At 42.7% G+C, this 12,097-nt stretch overlaps 1 protein-coding gene across 1 annotated transcript; it reads left to right on the forward strand.

Annotated features, from left to right (window-relative positions):
• Window positions 1–275: 275 nt before the first annotated feature.
• Window positions 276–11,840, forward strand: LOC117459947 (neuroblast differentiation-associated protein AHNAK). Its single transcript, XM_034101117.2, has 5 exons — window positions 276–356; window positions 5,297–5,350; window positions 7,269–7,386; window positions 7,515–7,678; window positions 7,989–11,840. The coding sequence occupies exons 1-5, from the start codon at window positions 276–278 to the stop codon at window positions 11,544–11,546; spliced, it is 3,975 nt and encodes a 1,324-aa protein (XP_033957008.1). The 3' UTR covers window positions 11,547–11,840.
• The last annotated feature ends 257 nt before the right edge of the window (window positions 11,841–12,097 follow it).

Here is a 12,097-nt window from a genome sequence, read left to right on the forward strand (position 1 = left end):
CGCCAGGGCAGTACCCGCCGTAGAGCTCAGGACCTCTACCCAGCCCGAGAGACGGTCCCCGACAACTAGGTAGTGGCGGCCCCCATAGTCGAAGAAGTCAGCAAACACTGCCTCGAATGGCGTGGACGGGGGTGAGGACGGCAGGGGGGGTGTAGCCGCCTGTGACGGAGCAGTCTGCACATCCGTCCCTGGTGGCCTGAATGTCCCCGGACATCCCGGGCCAGTAAACTGCATGGGGCATGCTGCCCCATCGCTGAGGTTCCCTGGTGGGCGGCATGGAGATGCTGAAGGACTCTCCCACGGAGGGATGGGGGGACCACGACGCGGTCCCGATAGAGCAGGACGCCGTCCTGTGCGTAGATGGACTCACAGACCGATGACAGACTCGCCAGGGCAGGGTCATTTACGTCAATCCCACCCTCCTGCTCGATGAGTTGGAGGAGGTGGCCGAGGCATCCGTCAGCCGCTGTCTCCCGTGCGAGGAGGGGCCAAGCGACGGCTCCGAGCTGTTACGCAGGATACTGCGCAGTGATGGAAAGTAACAAAGTACTTTACTTGGGTATTTCCATTTATTGCAATTTGAAGTATTTTTATACTTCCTAACTTAATACTCCAAAGGCAGATGTCGTACTTTTTTATCCACTACCTTTATTTTTTTAACACTTAATAACACATGATGTGCCGATTTGGTATAATGCAGTACTCTAGTACTAATCTACACAGTATTTATAGTATGTACATTTGGTCCACATTGACAAAATACATTACTAAAATGCTTTAAAAACAGGATAATTTAATAACCATAATAATATAATACTGTGAAAGATCACTTCTGCATAACGAGTCATTTTACTTTTAATGCTTAAAGTACATTTAGCTGATAATACTTCTGCGCTTTATATTATGTAGAAATGGGCCATTGTGCAGAACAAGTACTTTTACTTTTTGTACTTTAAATACATTTTGATGCTAATACTTTTCTACTCTTACTTGAGTAACATTTAGAAATCAGGACTTTTACTTGAAATGGAGTATTTGAAGACCATAGTATTTGCACTTTTACTTAGTTAAAGGATCTGACTACTTTTAGAAACACTACACAAATGTGATATGATGAAATAAGGTCAATATCTCACAGTCCTTTAAACAAGGAAGCTTCTCTGAGCTGTGTTCTCTGCAGCGATGCATTCCTCCATCTGGCAATCTGCCTGGGGGGCTGGGAGGACAGAAACTGAACCCACACATTGTTCAAATTCATTCACCTGTCAGAGTCCATGTGGGCATACACATGCAAATAGGATTCTCCAATGGACACACCCAAACAGCTGCAGCCTGGTGGGGGCCTTGCCCTCAACAGTCATTTGTTCTGAAGGCTTTCCACATTGCTGTGTATGTGGGAGAGTGGGGGATATCTGGTCCTTTGGTGGGTTTTACACAGCATCCAGCCAGCTGGTCGTGTCACTGCTGCAGACACACACTTCATGCATTCTTACTTACACAGACTCACACATATTCTTCATTTGCTAATGCTTGTTGGTCTTTCCTGAGTCCCATACATTTTTAAGACATGTATAATTTGATGTTAATAACTTGTTTTGGAACAACCTGCAGTTAGGCAACAGTTTCCTTTTGAGTTTGGTTGCTTTAAATTGCCCCTAATATGATTTTGGGTGCTTCTTAGCGGAAGACATGCGATCATTTTCAAGTCAATACAATCATTTCAATTCATATTTGGAGTCAAGTTGTTAGTTGGTTCAGTTTGATCGCCCTGTCGATTGTTCTTTTTCCAATGCTGACCGCCTCGCTGCCTATATCCCTTACATACGTTATAGGCTAAGGGGCGGGACATCTCTAAGCAGTTGACCAATCACAACAGAGCCGGCCAGCTAACCAATCAGAGCAGACTGGGCTCTGGTTTCAGACAGAGGGTGAAAAGAGGTGCTGCAGCACAGAGACATGTCCCAGTAGAGACACTGAGTACTGATATGAACCTGGAAAGGAGCAGAATATGCCTCTTTAACTGAAAGCTCTCAGACAATTTGTTTATAGCTGATAAACTGACATTAACACGACTTCCTTTTGTGTAGCTCAAAAGCTGTAGATGTGCTTAGAATGGAAGGTGTATCCACGAGGAAGGGACTTCCTGTCTGTCTCATCAGTGTTCTGTGACCTCAAGGTGGAGGATGGATCTTATTTCAGACCTCAGACATCAGTTAGCATGTGAGAGTCTTGAGCACACCAAGTTCCTGAAAAGCCTCTCCCGTGGTAACTCTCTCCTCCTAAACCCTGAAGTGTAGTTTCTGTGGCTCATCATGAGGCTTTTGTCTCACACTGACCCCGCCCTTCTCCTGCCCTGGACACAGTCATCACATTGTATCGATTGGTTGGATGGGTTGGGTTGTGACTCAGAGCTCGGTATGCTCCACACTGAAGACGATATTAAAGCAATATTGTATCAAAATAACTGGTTTGCCACACAACAAAAGCACAACGAATTTAGCGCAGGGTTTAACCAACACACCCGTGAATCAGGGTTTCCGCTAGGATTTTTTCTCGCCGGTCAAATGTCCGGGCAGAATTTATTTTACCGGACTAATTTGAAACTTACCGGTCATATTTCAATAATAATTATAGTTGTGTAGCAGAGTTTCCGTTAGCAGGTAATTACCGGACTATGAGCAGATATGCTTCAGTTTAAAACTCAGTTCACGGGCTCATTTTTATATTGCTTCAGTTTATAATCGTAACAGATCGAAAAATTCAGATTCATTTTTCAATAAATGATTCCACAAACAACAAACAACATAATTATTACATTCAAACAAACTACTTGTAGTAGATAACGTACATTATTCAGAAGTTTACATCAACTTTGAATAATAACACGGGAGAAACGGATCCTCTCCCTCCCCCTCTCCCTCTCTCTCTCTCTCTCCCTCCCTCTCTCTCCCTCTCTCTCTCTCTCTCTCCTGACAGCACGTCAGTTTCTCCTGCAGCTCGCTAAACAGAGGGCGGGGCTTCAGGTGATCCTGCAGAGCTGCGTGTCTCAGTCAGACTCAGCAGCTGATCTGATCTCTCTCTCGCTCCGGTTACACTTCACTCGCGTTTATGTCCATATGGATCAGACCCAGCTCTCCTGATCGGCCTTTATAGAGAGCACCGATCAAACTATTAAGAGTGAATATCGGCCGATAATGACCGGCGGCCGATCGATCGGAGCCTCCCTAATTATTACCAGACATTTTGACAGTCAGGTTTTGAATTTACCGGTTTTTTATAAATTTTACCAGCTAAAAACCGGTAATTACCGGCTAACGGAAACCCTGCCGTGAATGTAGCTTCATTAACATCAGAGAGGGTGTATTTCTACCACTGCCATCACATAGAAGGCCAGGTATTGAAACTGAAAAAGTGTTGAAAAATGGAATGTATACAAGACCATAGAAATACAAATCTGATGACTTACTGGCAACAAGAGCACGTCAAATGTATGAGACTGATGCCAAATAAATTATAATCAGGCAAGTTTAATTGAAGTCCCAAAGTAAAAACATAAATTTTTGAAGAATGTAGGGATCATTTACTGTTGTGTTGGTGGGGGCGGAGCTCTGTAAAACAATAGGTATGACCTTATATGGTCATTATATCCTAAGCACTTTGCAGAAAGACTAAACATTATTAACAGAAGAATAAACGCAAATGATATTAAGTAAAAGTAGGTTGCTCGTTATGCAGTATCCCCCATGTTAGTGAATTATTATTATTAAGCAGTACTGCCGTTATAGGTTTGACGCTGAACTAATCGTAACTATGAACCGTCCATAATTTGGTGGTTCAATCTGTATTTAAAAAACTATCCTACATTTTGTATTTAAAAAGCTTTGTATTATTTTCAGCCACAATAAATAATTTCTGAAGCATTTGATTTAAATTGCTGCTTTTCACGATGAGCTGTGGTGTATTCGATGTGTGCACGTGTTATTGGAGCAGTCCTGTGAGCTGCTGATTCACATTCATGTTACTATGTGGTATGTAGATCAGGGGGTAGGACTATGAAACATGTCTGCTGTTACTGTTGTTAAAAACTAGTGCAGTAACAAGTGTTGATTGATTTGCAAAGTCTGCACCGCGACAACACGAGCAATAAAAGCAGACAGGAATCTCTGCGACTTTACATAATGCACTGAGATGAATCAAAACGCAGTATCGAATCAATAAAAACGAATTGTTTACATTCCCTAAAAATCAAGTGTATACCCGCAAACAATCAATAGCTCTTTGTCATTGGCAATTATCTTAAAAAACACTGCTAAGATCCGTAAAACTACTTCAGAGCCTTAGAGGGCAATTCATACATAAATGGAGGCACAATTCAATGGCCTTAAATAAACCAAATCTTTCCCATGTTTTGGTTCCTTTGTGTACAGGAGTGCATTAACAGAGCCAGCATCGCTCCACACACTCTGAATACCTCCACCTTTTCACGGCCTCCCAAGTTCCTCCTTATTTGCCTTTTATGAACAATAACCCTTGCAAAGCAGAGTTGTCAACATGTCTTGATAACTCATCCTAAAAGCTTAAAATGCCTTAATCAGGGGCCAATATCATTCCACTATTCAGCTCATTCCAAGAATGAATCAACATGTGGGGTGGAGTAAGTTAAATTAGGACTGAGAAGAATTATAATCTTTGCTTATGAGATCAAATTTGTGTGCACGAATCATGTCCTCAATATATGTCTTTTTCTCTCGATGGACACAAAAGCTTGTCAGCAGAAACATCACAATAACCTCAAAGCCCACAGAATGTATACGCGCCATTATAACAGCCAAAGTGCCAACAAATGTTATTCATATGTTTTAAACATAAAAGTCGGATGAAGTGTGTGAGTGAAGTGTAAGTGTGTGTGTCAGGGCTGCTATGTGTTTCTCTTAGTAAACCTGGTTAGTCCTGTTAGAAGGAGTGGTATGTTTCTCTCTTGAGCTCTCGTCAAGTTTCGGCTGCCAAAAGGCCTGCGAGACGCTCTCTGTGGCATACTTTGAATTTGAGGCGTGTGTGTGTGCGTGTGTGTGTGTGTGTGTGTGTGTGTGTGTGTGTGTGTGTGTGTGTGTGTGTGTGTGTGTGTGTGTGTGTGTGTGTGTGTGTGTGTGTGTGTGTGTGTGGGAGTGTGTGTGTGTGTGTGTGTGTGTTGTAAGGGGAAAAGGGGGCACTCACAGAGGCGGTACTGATGCAGCCTAACCTGTTCTGCTGGCTCGCTTAAACTGATTTAACAGATCCATCCCATCCTGCCTGACAGAGCAGCCGTGCCACACGGAGCAGGACACATCGCTTTCTGGGCCAGCAGCACGCGGTGAGTCCATCGAACTCTCTCTTACTTCATGTTATACTAAATGATCCGTGTATCTTGACAACTGATAGACTTAACCCGTAAGTAGTGATTGGCTTTTGTAAATACAGCACAGAAAGCTTGGACAGTATGAATATTCATTTCAGTGCATGTGATGCTGATCGAGGGAGAAGAGTTTAGACTTGACTTTATGACTTGAACTGAGGTTTGGTGCGAGGATACATACTGGGTTTAAAAAACACTTTATAAATTGTGATTACATAATGTCTTGTAATCATTTCAACAATTTCCTTTTGAATGTTGTTTGAAGAAAAAAAGTTGATGAAAAATGGCCCCAGTTGCACATTCAAGGTCTCGGAGAAGTGTTGCATTAGGTGAGGATTCAAACGTAATGCTAAAAGTGTAGATGGAGAATAGTCAGGGTGCTGCTGCCAGTGGGACTCGCACCCGGCTGCGAGTCCGTGGAGTGGGAATTAATGTTAACGTTGACTTTTAGTGGATACACCTAGTGACCATACTCTCTGTTCTTTAATTGCATAGTTCTGCTTTGGAAAGTCTGCCCTGAGCCTAAAGGAACTGAACATTCATGTTGTTAGTCTGTATTTATTTGTGTTATTTCTCTGAAACCAAGGTGATTCTAAAAAGTGGTTATAAGATAACACGAGTGGCATGATTGTATATCCTGAAAAGATGCATGAGGTGTAGCTGACATCAAGCTGCAGATGCTTTTGAATGCGTTCTCTCATCGCACAAAGCAAGGCTGTTGATGCTTCTAAGTATAAGAACATCGGTAGGGCTGGGTTGTTTGTCCGGTGGTCGGTACATTAGTGTTGCATCGACACTGATCTGTGTCGAAGGGTTACTAGTAATAGTGTTATTGAGCGGTTTGGAGTTTAGGATTAGGGTTAGTAATATTGCAACATTACATGTAAAACCTAATCCGTCTTAATTAATGTGAAGATGTTGGGGTGTGGTTGAAGGGAGGGCTGTGTGTGTGAGCTGAGCGATGTGATGTAAGCATCCAAACCAACTGGTTTAGATGCTTCCGTTCCCCAAACAAACCGCCTGGGATTCCTGAAGTGTGAGGTGATATGGTGTGGTGTTGTTGCTCCTGTCAGTCAGCTACAAGCTAAAACAGGTGAAGAACTCTGAGCATAGGCATAGTGAGAGCGACAGCCAGCTGATGGAACTCTAGTGCTATGTGACTTTCAATGTTACAGGTGTATTGTGGGTAACATAGGACATGAAAACAAGCCATTAATCAAAGCAAACTGAATAGGTACATTGGTTAAAAACTCAAAATGAGTTTGAACCTAATCTGCATGTCGACACATTTAAAGTACCTGTTTTTTAAGAATAAATACTACAAACCTAAATCAGTTTAAACTGAAAAAAACCCAATACTTTAAACCATCAATTGCAAACATTCACTAGCATATCCCTTTCCAATTGGTTAATGAATTGCATATTAGATAGTTTACATATAGCATGAAAACCATGTAAAGGACTTTTTGGTTTCGCAGATGGAATGGTCATTTGTTTGAATCCTGCATTTCTTCTCCCTATCTCTCATAAAGTACGTAGCGGTAACATTACTGAGTGAAGTTATGTATATATTAAGTTAGTCACCAAATAATACCTACAATTGTGTTTTTTTTCTATTTTACAGGTAACTTTGGTTGGGTTTGGAGTTTCCATGGCTTCTTGTACTTTGGTATACATTCGATGATATGTGTATAAAATACAACTAAGAAATTATGGTAAGTTTGTCAAATGACAATATAAACCTGCTTAATATTGTGATATGTGATAGCAAATGTCTTCATGACAAAATGACTTTTTTGATGTACTAAATAGTGCCGATGTGTGAAAATAGTGCGAACCTGTCTCATTTTGTTTACTGTAAACAACCTTTGAACAGAGTGAGGACAGCAAAAGTAGAACATTCTCCCAAAGCCTCGTCCTAGACAACTCTGAGCAAGGAGTTGTCATTACAGGAATCACAGAGGACACAGCTGCAAAGAGTGGCCTCCGAGCAGGTAAGAGGAACACAAGTAGATATTCTCTTTCTGCAGTTTTGGAAACGACACCAATATCTGCAAAACAAAAGATTGGAGGACAATAGTGACACTCGATGGTATTGATGAGTTGTTTCTACGGGTTCCAGGGGATGAGATTGCAGCAGCCACGATACACCTGGACCACCTCAACAAAGATGAAGTGCTGCGATTCCTGCAGGCCCTGGAGCCGTATGATGACAACATGATGGTTCTGACGAAGAAGCAGCTCAGCCTTGGCTCCTTGGGATTAGATCTGGATAACCCTTCAAAGGTACACCTCACAAGGACCTTCAAAGGTCACACCCTGATGGAAAACAAGCACTCTCCTCTAGATGGGACATTGTGTTAGGTCAAAGTCATTCTCCACTGATGAGAGTTGTTCACACTGGGAACTACAACCCAAAACAGCTGCTTGAAATGCACATTTGTATCATTCATAACAGCAGCAGCTAGCGACAGGGTTTTTCTTTATTAGCCGAGTGTTAATAAAAACAGTATTAAGCTTAATATAACTGATAACTGACACATGAGCTGCTTTAATTGATGTCAACCTTGTTTGTTTTTCACTCCATCACCAACAGATGCTAAACCGAAAGGAAGATCGGTCACTGGATGCAGCAACCTTTTCCATTAATGACCTGAGGGGAAAGCTCAATGCTTCAAAGGGGTTGGGGGGGGAAATAGATGGTCCTACTCTCAATGGCGGTCTTCCCAGTTTAGGTCTAAATGCGCCTTCAGCTGATGGTGGTGCCAAGTTCCCAATGCCCTCCTTTGGACTGTCTGGACCTGATGTAAATGGAGATCTTGATGGCACCCTCAAAGCACCTGATATCAGTGTCTCAACTCCAAAGCTCAACACCCCCAATGCCTCGCTGGACATTGAGAAACCGGAACTCAAGACAGGCAACCAGAAGTACAAGGCACCAAAATTCACGATGCCACACTTTAATCTGCCTAACCTCAACACGCCTGAAGCAAAAATGGATGTTTCTGGTGATGTAGATCTTCCTTCTGGAAATGTAGCGACACCAGACCTCAATCTATCAGCCCCAAGATTAGATCTTAATAGTCCAGGTTTGGATCTGAATGGGCCGCAAGTGAATCTCAATGGCCCTGATGTAAACTTAGAAACCCCAAATGCTGATTTTGAGGCACCCTCAGGCAAAATCAAGTGGCCCCATCTTAAATGGAAAGGTCCCAAGGTTAAAGGACCAGATGCTGACTTAAATGCTGACCTGTCCACACCTGATGTAAGCCTCAACATGCCAAAGATCGATGCAGATCTAAACATCCCAAGCCCAAATCTTGACATTGATGCCCAGCCTGTTCAACCCAAGTGGCCACATTTGAAATGGAAGAAACCTAGACTTAATGACCCAAAGGCTGACCTGGACTTAGATGCAAACCTGAACACACCAAATATTGATGCCTCCCTTCCAAAAGTGGAGGGTGGAATAAATGGCCCAGATGTTGACATCAAGTTGCCAAAGGCTGACGTTGGAAACCTTGATCTAAATCTGAATTCCAGTAAAGCCCAATGGCCTCACCAGAAATGGAAGCTACCCAAACTCAAAGCACCAAAAGCAGACATTGACGCAGACCTAAACACACCCCAATTCAATGTGTCCACGCCAACCATTGATGGTGACCTTAATGCGCCAGATGCTGAGCTGAATCTTCCAGGAGCTGACATTAATGGCCCCAATGTAGATTTCCAGGCCCCCAATCTTGACATGGATGCTAAAGACCATCATATCAAATGGCCTCATTTGAAATGGAAGAAACAAAAACTTAATGGCCCCAAAGCTGATATGGACCTGAATGCAGATCTAAGCACCCCAGATGTTGATCTCTCTGTTCCAAAAATTGATGGGGATATTTCCACACCAGATGTTGATCTGAATTTGCCCAGAGCTGATGTTGATGTTACAGCACCAGGTGCTGACCTTGAGGCCCCTCATGGCAAATTCAAATTCCCAACACTCAAAAGGCCCAAGTTCCTGCTTCATGGGCCAAAGGTGAAAGGCCCAGATGTTGACGTTGATGGTAATGTTAAAGCACCTGACCTGAGTCTTTCTCCTCAGGCATCCCTTGATGGGGCTGATGTTGATCTGAATTTACCCAACGCTGGTGTTGATGTTAATGCACCAAATGTAGGCATTGAGGGTCAATCTTGGAAGGGGAAATGTCCTTCTCTTAAAAATCCAAAGTGGTCCCTCGCAGGTCCTAAGGTTAATGGTCTAGATGCTGATATTTCAGCCCCTGATTTGAATCTCACGTCTACAACATTTGATGGTGAAATAAATGCCACAGATGTTAATCTAACTTTACCAAATGCTGACCTGGAGGGCTCCAAGTTAGACATTGATGGTCCAGATGTTGAAGGTCCTTCTGGAAAAGGGAAATGGTTTAACTTCAAGAAACCCAAAGTGGGCACACTGAAGGGTTGGAATGGTGGAATTGATGCTGATATGAAGGTACCAGACGTTGACCTCCAGACACCTAAGGTGGATTTGGTTGCACCAGACTTTTCAACCCCAAAAATGGAGGCTGGGATAGACTCACCAGATTTTGACCTTAATTTGCCAAAAACCGATCTGAAAGGTCCGGCTGTAGACCGTCAAGCTCCAGAGCTCGATGCCATAGCTGGAAAAATCAGGTTCCCCAAAATAGATTTACCGAAGTTTGGTTCATCAGGGCTGAGGGTAAAAGAACCTGATCTTAATCTTGATGCCAACGTACCTAACCTGAATTTATCTGCACCCACTGTCGAAGGAGACCTCAGTACTCCAGATCTAGATGTGGGTTCTTCACTTAAGACAGATATTGACCTTTCAGGCCCACAGACCACCATCAGTTTACCAGACCTTTCTACCCCAGATATTAAAGCTTCCCAGGTGAATCTTAACTTGCTCAAAGCTGATCTAAAGGGACCAAGCATGGATCTACCAAAGGCAGACCTTTATGTACCTGACCTGAACCTGAATGCACCACATATCAGCCTGCCCTCACAAAACATTGATGGAAACCTCTCAGCACCAAACATAGACACAGGATTGCCAAATGTGGACCTCAACCTGCCCAAAGCAGACCTCAAAGTACCTGATGCACAGTTAAAAACACCATGTATAGGTTTTGATTCCCATGTGGGTGAATTTAACATGCCTCATTATAACTTGCCAAATGTTGGTCTTCCAAGTCCTGAGGTAAGAGTTCCAAGTATTCAACCTTCAGTGGAGGCTGGAATCGAGGCACCAACAGTCAACATTGACACTCCTGTGGTGGATATCAAAGGACCCGAAGCTCCAAATGTAGATGCCAATCTTGAACAGTCCAAGTTGTCCAAATTGTTCCAGAATTTTAACTTTTCAGGGCCTAAAATAAAAGACCACACCAATGCAGATCTTGACGTGTCACCTGATGTGAAGGTCAAAGCTCCCACTGTAGAAGGAGGCATCAGTTCACCTAATGGAAATGTCTCTGTTCCTGAAGTGAAGTCAGGCTTCAGCACACCTGAACTGGATACCACAGCTGAAGCAGGGGCTGAAGTGAAAGGGTCTCCAAAGAGTAAGCTTAGATGGCCCTTTAAATGGGGATTAAAGTCTGGTTCAAGTACCGATGAAGAGGGAACCGGAACTGACTCTGAGACTGACGTGCCTAATGCAGAGATGGAGATGCCTGTATTCAAAACCCATAGACTGCCCCGGAACAGCATTGATGCTATTGGAGGAATTGGTGATACCTTCAACTTATCAAAACTAGATGCTGAGGCAAAGGATTATGTAGTCAGCAAAGGGATCCGCTTGCCAATGGTAAATGCAACGTCAAAAGCAGGAGAAAAGGTCGACATCATGGAGAGACTAAAAATGGCAAAAAATAAAACACCATCAGCTAGCATCTCACCGAACGAAGGGAAGGCGGATATTGATCTGAAGCTAGCTGCCCCAAGTCTGGATGTCAGTGCCTCATCAGAAGCAGATTCCTCTTTGCTGAGAGGAGGTACCTTCAAAGTAGAAAAGCCAGAGTCTGCACTGGGCCTCGTGGCCCCAGAAATGTCCACATCCGATGAAAATGACAAATTGTCATTGAGCCTCTCCAACATGCTTGGCCTTAATATCAAGCCTTCAGAGGCTGAGTGATTCCTGCCGGGCTATAAGGAAAGCTGCAGTCCAGACACTTTGTAAATACATCCAGCTTAACCAAATATGTGCCTAGAATTGACCACATGAGCTACATTATCCTTCTTATGGCATAACTTTATGTAGCCTAGTCAAGAAACGTGTGTTTATTAACTATGTGTATATTCCTGTTATTTATATAAGCTTTTTTTTGTTCTAAAGATTGTTGATTTTGAAGTACGTTACTTATTGTATTGCACGTGATCACATTGAGCTGTTTGTGAGAAGTGCATTCATCTTTAGATGCTAATAGAATTGTGAGTGAATGTATTTGTTCTTTGTTTGTTGAATAAAGAAACTCAATATAAATAAATAAGAACACTGTTCCCATTTTCACTATAGTGAATACCTCACTGCATAGTTCTTTCCAGGAAGCGTTCTGCTTTCTATTATTTGGAAACTAAGATGTTGTCATAATAACATACACTTTTTGAATAAGACAAAACATATTATTCCTAGTTAAAACCCAAAAGGTTGGTGTAACTTTATGTATTTACATCATATTTACTTTA

Source organism: Pseudochaenichthys georgianus, chromosome 15 (genome assembly GCF_902827115.2).
Source record: "Pseudochaenichthys georgianus chromosome 15, fPseGeo1.2, whole genome shotgun sequence".
NCBI lineage: Eukaryota > Metazoa > Chordata > Actinopteri > Perciformes > Channichthyidae > Pseudochaenichthys > Pseudochaenichthys georgianus.

Coding starts and splice junctions, on each gene's coding strand:
- LOC117459947 (XM_034101117.2), top strand. CDS start 276: ATGGAGATGCTGAAGGACTCTCCCACGGAGGGATGGGGGGACCACGAC. Junction 357..5,296: donor AGCAGGACGCCGTCCTGTGC/GTAGATGGACTC, acceptor CCTGCCTGACAG/AGCAGCCGTGCCACACGGAG. Junction 7,679..7,988: donor ATCTGGATAACCCTTCAAAG/GTACACCTCACA, acceptor CATCACCAACAG/ATGCTAAACCGAAAGGAAGA.